At 33.8% G+C, this 12,161-nt stretch overlaps 1 protein-coding gene and 2 long non-coding RNA genes across 21 annotated transcripts in view; 2 read left to right on the top strand and 1 right to left on the bottom strand.

Annotated features, from left to right (window-relative positions):
- The window catches only part of map4k3a (mitogen-activated protein kinase kinase kinase kinase 3a), a 143,532-nt gene that overhangs the window by 119,868 nt on the left and 11,503 nt on the right, over positions 1-12,161 (top strand). For all 19 annotated transcript variants that reach the window (XM_073916889.1, XM_073916888.1, XM_073916884.1 and 16 more), the window contains 4 exons: positions 67-146; positions 6,751-6,811; positions 9,754-9,871; positions 9,955-10,013. In XM_073916889.1, the coding sequence (XP_073772990.1) occupies positions 67-146; positions 6,751-6,811; positions 9,754-9,871; positions 9,955-10,013 (318 nt within the window). The remainder of the gene's footprint in view (positions 1-66; positions 147-6,750; positions 6,812-9,753; positions 9,872-9,954; positions 10,014-12,161) is intronic.
- LOC141376629 (uncharacterized) lies at positions 982-4,860 on the top strand. The gene is made up of 3 exons (XR_012387213.1): positions 982-1,095; positions 1,700-2,096; positions 2,265-4,860. It is a non-coding gene; the product is annotated as an uncharacterized lncRNA (long non-coding RNA).
- LOC137496710 (uncharacterized) lies at positions 2,046-3,280 on the bottom strand. The gene is made up of 2 exons (XR_011017256.1): positions 3,166-3,280; positions 2,046-2,577 (listed from the first exon to the last, which is right to left on the bottom strand). It is a non-coding gene; the product is annotated as an uncharacterized lncRNA (long non-coding RNA).

Here is a 12,161-nt window from a genome sequence, read left to right as displayed (position 1 = left end):
AATACTGCCTACATAAGCGTCTGCTCGTGCTAAACCACCTCTGATAAGTCTGTTCGTGCATTGCAGACCAGTATCTGATATTTGGAGCAGAGGAAGGCATTTACACATTAAACCTGAATGAGCTGCACGAGACCTCCATGGAGCAGGTATACCATGTTTAGTTTTTCTGTCCAACAATTTAGTATTATTCATTTATACCCCTTTTTCTAATATTATTATATTATGGGGAAGCTCCATTCAAAAGAAATGAAACAAATCAGATCACATAGCAAGGATGCTCTACAAAAACCCCATACCATAGTGAGAGGTGCATTTGGCTTGGTGCTTGATTTTGATCCGTCATTTAATTTAAATGAATGTTATGTATGAAAGTAAATCAGTTGCGAAACTCGAGAGCTTGCAAATGTAAATGTGAGCACTTGTGATAATAATATTTGTATGTGTAGGTTGAAATGTACACTTACAGCTCTGATGTGAACAGCTGAAATCCTCGATTTGCACACACACACAACAATCCACACACTTATGTTTTAAATTCGAAGTTGCAGATTAATAGTTGTGTATTTGTAAAATGTCATTCACAAATACAAAGTGACAGACACACGTGTGCACGGCAAATTTGACTGCATCTTCGCTCTACAACCACAGGTCGGCACTCACAACCTCTCAGATTCGTCAGTACAACTACAAATCTCCCGCGCTCTGACTTTTGCTACACATCTCCCGCGATCTCTGTAGCAGAACTCATCTGTGCACTCGCAGATGCAGAGGCGTGAGCAGCGCTGGGCAGGGGAGGGGCGGGGCTGGTGTAAAGCTGTTTGATTGGCTGATGCCTGACCAATGAACAATGCTAGCAGCCAACAGGACTGAGGTGCAAAATAATAATTTCCCACGATTATTTTATTATTTAGGGTTTATTTAAACTCTTTTCTGAAGAGATTCTTGTTAAAAATAATAAATTCTGTGGAAATGTACATACCAGTAAAAGAGCAGCAAAGCCAGTTTATTGGCTAGAGCCAGCCAATGAGATGGGGCGTTTCTGTTTGTCAGGACACAGGGCAGCTCACGTTGTTGGAGGCCTCGAGCAATCAGAGGGTAAGTTATGATTTTTAATAATTATCTATATGTTCAATACTGTTAGCTAAGCTAAGGACTGTGCTGGGTGCTTCTCTTGTTTGTTTTTTTATATAAGAAACAGTTATGAGTTATCTAGGAGCTGCTTTCAATCATGTTATATGGTTCTAAAGATACGATTCAACCCACATGAAATAAGAAGTTGTAATAGTATTTATAGTAAATAATATTACATTTTTGAACCATACTAACTATAATAAACTGTATTATACAGTATATATTGCAGTATCTACAACTTTGTTAATGAATGCAACAGCACACTGTAGTATTAACTAGCATGAACTTTAATAAATTGAAGTATACTTGTATGTATGTGAGTATATATATATATATATATATATATATATATATATATATATATATATATATATATATAGCTTAAATTTGAAAAAATTGAAATATAGCTATCTGTTTAAAACTAAACATTCTAATGCCATTTATTATGCAAATATCAAGCTGAAACAAATCTGTTAAGAACACATATTTATATGTAAAACCTAATACATTTTAAAGCAGTTTCATTTCTTTCTAATTTTTACATCTACATGCATTACATCTGATTTAGGTCCACAACTTGCATCCTTCAACATGATATGTGTGTTCAAAGGAAGAGCAACTAGGTGAGGGAGACAGTGTCCATCGCTCGGCTGAGGGTCCACTTTGAGCATCTCATCTGCAGGGTTAAGCAACATAAGCTGAACAGTCATCATCTCTCTCTATTACAGCGAGCATCAACCAGCTTTACACAATGGCTTGCTTTCTGACCATTAGTTAAGGCTTGAGCAAAGTATTAAAGAGGAGATAACATTTGATGGGTAATGATGAAGTTGGATTTACCACCTCCATCTCATTATGAACAAGGAAAAACCCTGAAATATTTCAATACAAGTAACTAGACATTTGCACTGCACTTATTTGGACTGTAAATTTTATTTGACAAATTACATTCCCTTACAGAACAGGTGTCAAACTCAGTTCCTGGAGGGCTGCAGCTTTGCAAAGTTTAGTTCTAACCCTAATTAAACACACCTGATCAAACTAATTGAGTCCTTCAGGTTTGTTTGAAACTTTCACTTAAGTGTGTTGAAGCAGGGTTGCAACTAAAAACGTGCAGGGTTACGGCCCTTCAGGAACTGAGTTTGACACCCCTGCCTTACAGTAAAGTGTAAAAATACTACATTAAACAATTATCAAAATAAAAGTTGTGTTTGTGGGTGAGTGTGTGTTTTGTTCAAATCTGTAGTCATCTTGGCAAGAAAAAAGAGAAAATAAAGTTGGCTTCCTCTTGAATGATCTGAATCATTTTGAAGTGTTTGTAGATGAGCTGGATCATCATGTCATCTTTAGCATAAATAACATCCTATTCAAGCTATGCAGCTTCTCTGAGTTCCTCATCGACTTGAAACATGCTGATCTCTCCTGTCACTCCATCCTTACAGGAAACTGAGAAATAACCTATAGTTAGTAACGTTCATAATTAAAAAAGTGATATAAAGGACACACTGTACACAAACATGTAAATAGATAGATGGATAGATAGATATGATGCAGGTTATAATAACAAAAACCGGTATGATCTGTAAGAAACTGAAACGCCTAGTGTTATTTTTAATTGCTATTAATGTGTGTGTGTGTGTGTGTGTGTGTGTGTGTGTGTGTGTGTGTGTGTGTGTGTGTGTGTGTGTGTAAATATACTTCAATTTATTAAAGTTCATGCTAGTTAATACTACAGTGTGCTGTTGCATTCATTAACAAAGTTGTAGATACTGCAAAATATACAGTATAATACAGTTTATTATAGTTAGTATGGTTCAAAAATGTAATATTATTTACTATAAATACTATTACAACTTCTTATTTCATGTGGGTTGAATCGTATCTTTAGAACCATATAACATGATTGAAAGCAGCTCCTAGATAACTCATAACTGTTTCTTATATAAAAAAACAAACAAGAGAAGCACCCAGCACAGTCCTTAGCTTAGCTAACAGTATTGAACATATAGATAATTATTAAAAATCATAACTTACCCTCTGATTGCTCGAGGCCTCCAACAACGTGAGCTGCCCTGTGTCCTGACAAACAGAAACGCCCCATCTCATTGGCTGGCTCTAGCCAATAAACTGGCTTTGCTGCTCTTTTACTAGTATGTACATTTCCACAGAATTTATTATTTTTAACAAGAATCTCTTCAGAAAAGAGTTTAAATAAACCCTAAATAATAAAATAATCGTGGGAAATGATTATTTTGCACCTCAGTCCTGTTGGCTGCTAGCATTGTTCATTGGTCAGGCATCAGCCAATCAAACAGCTTTACACCAGCCCCGCCCCTCCCCTGCCCAGCGCTGCTCACGCCTCTGCATCTGCGAGTGCACAGATGAGTTCTGCTACAGAGATCGCGGGAGATGTGTAGCAAAAGTCAGAGCGCGGGAGATTTGTAGTTGTACTGACGAATCTGAGAGGTTGTGAGTGCCGACCTGTGGTTGTAGAGCGAAGATGCAGTCAAATTTGCCGTGCACACGTGTGTCTGTCACTTTGTATTTGTGAATGACATTTTACAAATACACAACTATTAATCTGCAACTTCGAATTTAAAACATAAGTGTGTGGATTGTTGTGTGTGTGTGCAAATCGAGGATTTCAGCTGTTCACATCAGAGCTGTAAGTGTACATTTCAACCTACACATACAAATATTATTATCACAAGTGCTCACATTTACATTTGCAAGCTCTCGAGTTTCGCAACTGATTTACTTTCATAGTTATGCTTGGTATTTTAATGCAACATTAGCATCATCTGTGGCCAAATTGTGTTTTTTTTTTTTAATCTTTTTTTCTTCCATACAGTACTGTAATATTTAATATACATCTGTGATATTGCTGCTGAAAGATTTGTTCAGAGTTTCTTAGGTTATTCAAGTTATTTGTTCATTCTAATAAGTGACCTTTAAATATTCAAAGGATGAACAGTGAGAATTAACACCCATTGACAATTGTCCCTCATGCTTATCGTTGTTGTTTAACGTCTTGTGACTAAACAAAATGTGCCAATGTGAGCATTCATAGCAACGTGTAAAACACCAGATGTAAAAGCGAGATGTAAAAGCGTCATATGGGATAAATTTTCTGCCAAAAGTATTCCGGTCACCGATTGAAAAATAATAGCATGAATTAAAAATATAAAAGGCTGTGTAAATGTATAATCCAAAAATAAATAAATTAATAAAAACATTTTTTAAAATATGAAACAAAGATCAAAAATAGATCAAAAACAAATAAACAAAATGAAAATAATATTGCACAAAACTAAAGCATTGGCTCAAAGTTGCTTTTGAGTGATGTAAACTCCCCCTTCATCTGATTGGCTTAAGGAGCAGCTGTCAATCTCAGCTAGTGAACCAATGATGGCGCTGAAGCTGTCATCAGCATTGTTTGAACCCGCTAGCCCAGAATATGAAAGTAAGAGCGGAGGGTAAAAAAACCATAGGCACACACACAATGTAAATATAAGCTGAATTCAGCTTTCATTTTTGTGCAAAATAATTTTAAATATGTTTACATTTTTGATTCACACTTATTATTTTCCAATCCATCCTCACATTTTTTTCTTTTTCTTAATTTAGTATTTATTTTTTGTAATTTTCCCTTTTAATTATACACATTTATAATAATTTGATTCACGCTTATTATTTTTAAATCTTTGAACCCCATACTTTGCATCACACCAAAAAAAAAAAAAAAAAAACATTGCAGATGTGTGTGTTTCTAAATGACACTATGGACTAAATTTTATGCCAAAAGTATTGGTCTTTTGACCCTTTGCTCTCATTTCCATATTCTGGGCTTGCGGGTTCAAAGAATAACACAATGCAATTTCATTCTCAAATACGGGACGGTTACGTATTTTAAGGGACAGGTGGCAACCCTACAGGTATCCCAGAGTGCACTGCAGCCCAACCAGCGAAAGCTAACAGCGGACAAAGAGCTTAGTATGACCAAGAGGCGACAATCTATAGAACGTTCTATTGCAACAGCAGCGCCCAGCAACAGCCCCGGATTCAACTACTTTGGAGTGAAAGCGATTAGCTGTCCATTGGAACTCATTGCTGTCGGGATGGCAAGCAGCTGCTTTGTTTTTTATTTATTTATTTAAAAAGGGCATTAAAGCTCAGATACAACATGAAAGCTGACAATACAACACTTACAATCACAATCATCAGCACTTTTAATAGTTTATTTTGCAGACATAATATGCTGTTGTTCTATTGGAGTTTTCATTATAAAATGGCCGCCACGCCATCTAGTGGCTGTTTCCCAAATCACACTAGAGTGTCGCCTCGTGGTTAAATGCTCTTTGCAGAGGAGGAGAAAACCCCTACGGTTTTAAAAAATACTCCTTTGCTGTGTCACTAAATAAAGTTTTAAGAGTTTTTCAGGTATGAATGTAGTTGTTTTAAACTCGAATCTGTAGTTTATTCACAAAGATAGCACGTTTTTGGGGATGTGCCTCAGCTTATGCAGACTCTGACCCCAGCCTGTCAGCGAGAGCTTCAACATCACCTCCCCTGCCGAGAGCAGCTTTAATCGGCCAGTCCATCATGGATGTACCGCTGGATTTGTCCATTGTAGTTAAAACATGGTATTTAATCCATCTTGTGCATGTCTAACGGACAGTTTTTGGTCTTTTAAATCTATTATTTATTCTCAGGCGTATTATTTTGGCAGTGTTTTTTTGTTATCTTTAATAATTGTTTTTAATTATGTTACCGTGTTGTATGAGGTTGGACAGTGTTTACCAAATTGCTTTGCGTTATATTTATTTCCTATTGTTTGTAATGTACATTATTTAATTTTCATTGTAGTGTATTAAATATGATAATCAAGGACATTAGTCAGTGTATAAAAATAATTTTTACTTCACATTTATGATGATTTGTTTGCATTTTCTTAAATCAAAAATATAGATTTATAATATTAATATAATATTAATAATAGGGCTGTCCTTCATATAATAATTTTATTGTTAATGTACAGTGAAACCAATAAATCCATGGTGAGGTAAATGATGCTATAAAGTACACTGCCGTTCAATTTTAAGTAGCCGACTTGTGTCCTCACGTCCTTGGTATTGAGAAACAGCCGTAATCTGAGAATTTAACTGAAAACAAACTGGAAGTGCATTTCCAGATTTTTATTTTAAGATTAGAAGAGCAAACAATGTTTTTTTTCTTAATGACATGCACAGATTAATTGTTCACCACAAAACTAGCAATGTGAGTCAACAAAACCATATGGTTAGTGTTGATTTCATTTCTGCTTTTAGCACTATTTAATGTGAGGGAGTCATTTTTTTAAGTTGAAAAATTAAAAATATCTCGATAAACTCTTACAATTAGCGCAATCATAAATTGTCCTGGTGTGCACAAGTTTTAAAGCACTTCATTGACCATTTACAGTTAGCAGACAATACTCCCACAATTCACATTAAAGCATTGTGCAGTGTAGGAAAAAAGGTGGATAAACTCTGAAATTGTGTGTTGTGTTTCTGCAAGTGTATCTCAAGTGTGGTGGACTTTTTTTGTCCTGTATTAAAGCTATTTTTGTGTTATTCTCAGCTTGTCCCCAGGAGATGTACTTGGCTGTATGTCCTGAGCAACAGCCTGCTATCAATATCTGGTAAGCTGAGTTTAGTGTTTCGAATTGCAAATTAGTCAGAGCACGTTTCTTTTTTTAACGATTGCTACAGTTTTAGTATTATATTTTGATGTTGGAGTTGCGCTGTATGCACTCTATGCTCCACAGCGCCTCCCAGTGTGTACAACTATAACTGCAAGCTTTTAATTTGCAGATCGAATAGATAATATCATAGATTCCCTTCATTTACAGCTACCAAAAGTTTAGTATTTTTTAAATATATACAGTTGAAGTCAGAATTATTATCCCTCCTGAATTATTAGCCCCCCCCCCTCTATATATTTTTCCAATCTCCGTTTAACAGAAAGAAGATTTTTTTCAACACATTTCTCAACATAATAATTTTAACAACTCATTTCTAATAACTCCATTGTTTTATCTTTGCAATGATGCCATGTGCTTTAAGACTTGGCTTTGTAAGCCTTTTAAGAGAGTTTAAAGCATTTTAATAACGCATAAAGAACTTTACTAAAGAATATTAATATTTAATAAAAAAAATAATTTTATTAAATAATATTATGCCAGTAATGTACACTCCCTAAAATAATAAACAAAAATACAAAAAGCAACGCTCACCCACTTAACTAGTGTTCAAATAATTCAAATAACTATAAGAAAATTCTATGTCAGGCGACTAGCTATTCCGTTTTCCCCAAAAAAGAAAGATAAACTCTTAAACCATATTGAATTTAAAGTTGTTTGGATTAGTTTAGAGACACTGAACAAATCATAATATAGAAACAGAAATGAGAGCACACAACACAAACCCACACACACATCACTGAACAAACCAGGCGTGCTGGTTGAATTTAAAGTCTGATTGGTCCACGAGGAAACACCCTAATTAAAAGAGACAGGCTCGGGATCCAATCAGCAGGTAGCTGTGACGGCAAAGAAAAGCGGAACATAAGGTGATTGGGTGAGACAAAGAACAAATGACGGACAAGGAGAGACGGAGAGGGAGAAAGTGACAACTCCTACGGACCGTAACAAAGACTATGCAATGTTATTTTACATTTGATTATTCAATTTCTGCAACCTGTTAAACTCTCCCCAGAAAACCTTAAACCACTGTTTAATTCACTTAAATATTTGCTCAATTTTGTTTATGACAGTAGTTTGTTTGTTTTATGTATATAATACATAAATTACATAAAATCTAGGGCTGCTCGATTATAGGAAAAATCATAATCACGATGTCAAAATTATTCACCCTTCTGTGAATTTTTTTTAGATAAATATTTCCCAAATGATGTTTAACAGAGGAATTTTTCACAGTATTTCCTATAATATTTTTTCTTCTGGAGAAAGTGTGATTTGTTTTATTTCAGCTAGAATAAAGGCAGGTTTAAATATTTTGAAATCTATTTTAAATAGCTCAGTATTATTAGCCCCCTTAGGCAATATATATATTTGATTGTCTGCAGAAGAAACTACTGTTAAATAATGACTTGCCTATTTACACTAATTAAGCCTTTGAATGCTACTTTAAGCTGAGATATTAGTATCTTGAAAAATATCTAGTAAAATATAATGTACTGTCATCATAGCAGAGATAAAAGAAGTCAGTTATTAAAAATGAGTTATCAAATCTGCCATGTTTAAACTGTGCTTTAAGCATCTTCACTGTGAGAAAAAACTTTAGCTACAGAAGTCTTCAGTCAAGAGCAGTGAGAAATTTTCTCCTTTTGTTTGATTAATAATAAAAGCAGGCGGCAGCAGGAGTATTGCGCGCTGTCTCTTTAAGAATAGTGCGGCTCTGATATTGTTTCTCTTTCACGTGTCTTTTGATTCTCAACTTGTTTGTTTATTACACAAATGAGGGTTAATATAAATAATCAGCAATCACCGCGCTCTGACACAAATGTGTATGTATTTGACCATTAAAGCGCTTACATTAAGAAGATGGGGTTAGAAGTGTGTGCTCTGCTCATCTCCAAGCATGTCCGAGGCTAAGCGCGGCGCGCACACACACAACAGCATGCGCTCTTTCACGCATTTAAAAACATGAATGATTCAAACGTACATCAATGAATGATGTGCATCCAGTGCTGCAAACGTTACATTACACCATGCTTTTAGTCATTTTCTTGTAGAACTGAGCTTTACAGAGCAACAAATGTGTACAACTGGAAAAGGGGCGGTATATGATGCAATAATCTTTTATCTCGATTAATGTTTTTTCATAATCATTAGAAGCCAAAATCGAAACCGGATTTTCGATTTATTGCACAGCCCTGATAAAAACTGGCATAAATAAAATGTAATTTATATAAATGAAAAAAAAAAATGTATTTCACTTCCCTAAAAAATCATCCCAGTCCATCTAAAAGAATGAAATCTTTTCTAAATAGAGCTATTTAGGTCATCTGATGAAATATTTATATCACTATATATCGCTGAGAAAAATAAAAAATAACGCAATGTCAAATTTTTTCAATATCGTGCAGGCCTGGAATGTAATATTTTACTAGATATTTGTCAAGATACTAGTATTCAGCTTAAAGTGCAATTTAAATGCTTAACTAGGGTAATCAGGCAAGTTAGGGTAATTGGGCAAGTTATTGTATAACTATTTGTTTTGTGGAAATTTGAAAAATAATATTGCTTAAAAGGGTGATAATATTGACCTTAAAATGGGTTTAAAAATATTAAAACCTGTTTTTATTCTAGCTGAAAAAAAAACAAATAAGACTTTCTCCAGAAGAAAAAATATTATAGGAAATACAGTGAAAAAATCGTAGCACTTTTAAACATCATTTGGGAAATATTTAAAAAAGAACGAAAACGATTTTGACTTCAATTGTAGTACATATTTTTGCAGATAGAATATTTAACTTTTTGTGGACGTTCCTACTTGATGTGTCTAAAGTGCTGGCTAATGTTGTCCTGATGTTTTGACTTCTGAATCTGTGTTTCGTCAGGAAAAGCTTGTCATCTGTACTCTCACAGTCTGTCTGGTCTGTTTGAACACGCTCGACAAATGCAGAAACTGCCTGTTTCCATCCCGACACACAAACTGCCTGACAAAATGATTCCCAGGTGAATGTTTGCATCAGTCAAGATGTGGCCAGTTCTTAAAATGTTCATATTCCATTCTGTTCAATTTTTAATCTGAATTTCAGGAAGTTCTCAGTGTCCAATAAGATCCCTGAGACTAAAGGCTGTCAGAAGTGCTGTGTAGGTGAGCAGATCCTGTTATTTTCTTGTGTTTTTTTTCCTGTATTTTTTACACGACTTTGTGTCAAGCTTTCAGGTCATTTTCACCCACATCTAATTCCTTGATTCACAGGCTAAGTGACTAATTTCTTCTTGACATTTTAGGCTCATAAATGTGCATTCATGTTTTTAAACTAGAGGCCTTGTTTCTCGCACCTAGTATTAACATGCATTTTCAGTAACCCAGCCACGATTCAGCCAAGATGCATTATCGTTTACACTTGTTTTCAAATCTTGTGACCACTGATGTTTGTTTTTGATTGAAACACTATCTCTATTATTTCATCGTGCTATACATGACTTTCTTAGGAGTGCACAGTGACTTTCTGGAAACAAACAAGCTCAAAACATTTAACATTACCCTGTATTTAGACTAATGCAGATGTACAGTTATTTATATACAGTTAAAGATAAACTTATACCTCTTGTAATTTTTTTAAATGTTTTTAAATAAGATGTTTAACTTACATTTTTTTTTTTTTTTCTGAGAAAAGACATATTTCTTTTCATTTTGCTGGAATATACAGCTGAGTCAGAATTATTAGCCTCCCTGTTTATTTTTTTTCCCCCAATTTCAGTTTAATGAAGAGAAGATTTTTCAACCAATTTCTAAACATAATAGTTTTCTCATTTCTAATAACTGATTTATTTTATCTTTGTCATGATGACAGTAAATAATATTTTACTAGATATTTTTCAAGACACTTCTATACAGCTTAAAGTGACATTTAAAGGATTAACTAGGTTAATTAGGTTAACTAGGCAGGTTAGGGTAATTAGGCAAGTTATTGTATAACGATGGTTTGTTCTGTAGACTATCGAAAAAAAATAGCTTAAAGAGGTTAATAATTTTGACCTTAAAATGGCTTTTAAAAAATTTAAAAACTGCTTTTATTCTCGCGGAAATGAAACAAATGAGACTTTCTCCAAAAGAAAAAAATATTATCAAACATACTGTGAAAATTTCCTTGCTCTGTTAAACATCATTTGGCAAATAGTTAAAAAGGAAAACAATTGAAAGGGGGGCTAATAATTCTGACTTCAACTGTATGTGTGTGTGTATATATATATATATATATATATATATATATATATATATATATATATATATATATATATATATATATATATATATATATATATATACATACATACATACATATATACATAAATACATACATACATTTAAGTCTTCTAAGGTCAATATTAATAGCTGTAAAACCCTTAAAAATGGAATTTTTGATTGGCTTCTGAAAAAATCAATCAATTACTTTGACTTGCATACTTGATCAAATTAGACCTTAAAATTGCACTTTTACTGAATACTAGTGTAGTAAACAGTGTTGTGGTAGCACATTACAAGTAACGCGTGTTACAAAATTATAATACTCTTCTAAATAACAAGTAATGCATTACTTTTAAAAATGAAGTAATGCTATTTGAGTTACTTTTAAAACATGTAATGTAAAAACGTTTCAGTTTAGTTAATTCGCTTTTGTAAAATAAATTGCTAAATTAAATTAAACATAGTCGCATTGAATCCCACACAACGAGGGAATCCAGGAACAGACAGAAAGGAAGATGGCAGAGCTTTACATTTCTGCAATGGGAATATTCTCATTATTTTGAAGACATGGAAGAAAAGGAAAAGAGGATTATCTCAATGGACAGTGATTTTACTTTTTAATAGTACAAAAATTACTAAAGTAGCAAACACGTTGCTTTACACTATCATTAATTTGTTTATATGGCATGTATAGCTCTGGGCTCAGGATCATTCCACATTATTTGTTTGTGTTTTTGAAGGTAAATGAAGGTTACATAGTGTGTTGTTAATTGCAGACCTCCTCAATTTAAAAAGAAAAAAAACCTGCAAGTTCTGAAAGAGTTCAAACTTTAGCCAGGTAATAAAAAGTAACGCAAAAGTAACGTAACGCATTACGATAAAAAGTAACTAAGTAACGCAACTAGTTACTGTTTTGGGAGGTGACAAAATATTGTAATGCACTACTTTCTAAAGTTACTTCCCCCAACACAAGTAAATATATGAGTAATAATGCAAAAACAAAAGAAATGTGTTGTAATTATTAGCCATTCAAATTAATTTAAATTT

Source organism: Danio rerio, chromosome 11 (assembly GCF_049306965.1).
Source record: "Danio rerio strain Tuebingen ecotype United States chromosome 11, GRCz12tu, whole genome shotgun sequence".
Classification (NCBI taxonomy): domain Eukaryota; kingdom Metazoa; phylum Chordata; class Actinopteri; order Cypriniformes; family Danionidae; genus Danio; species Danio rerio.
This window is presented reverse-complemented; position numbering and strand designations above follow the sequence as displayed.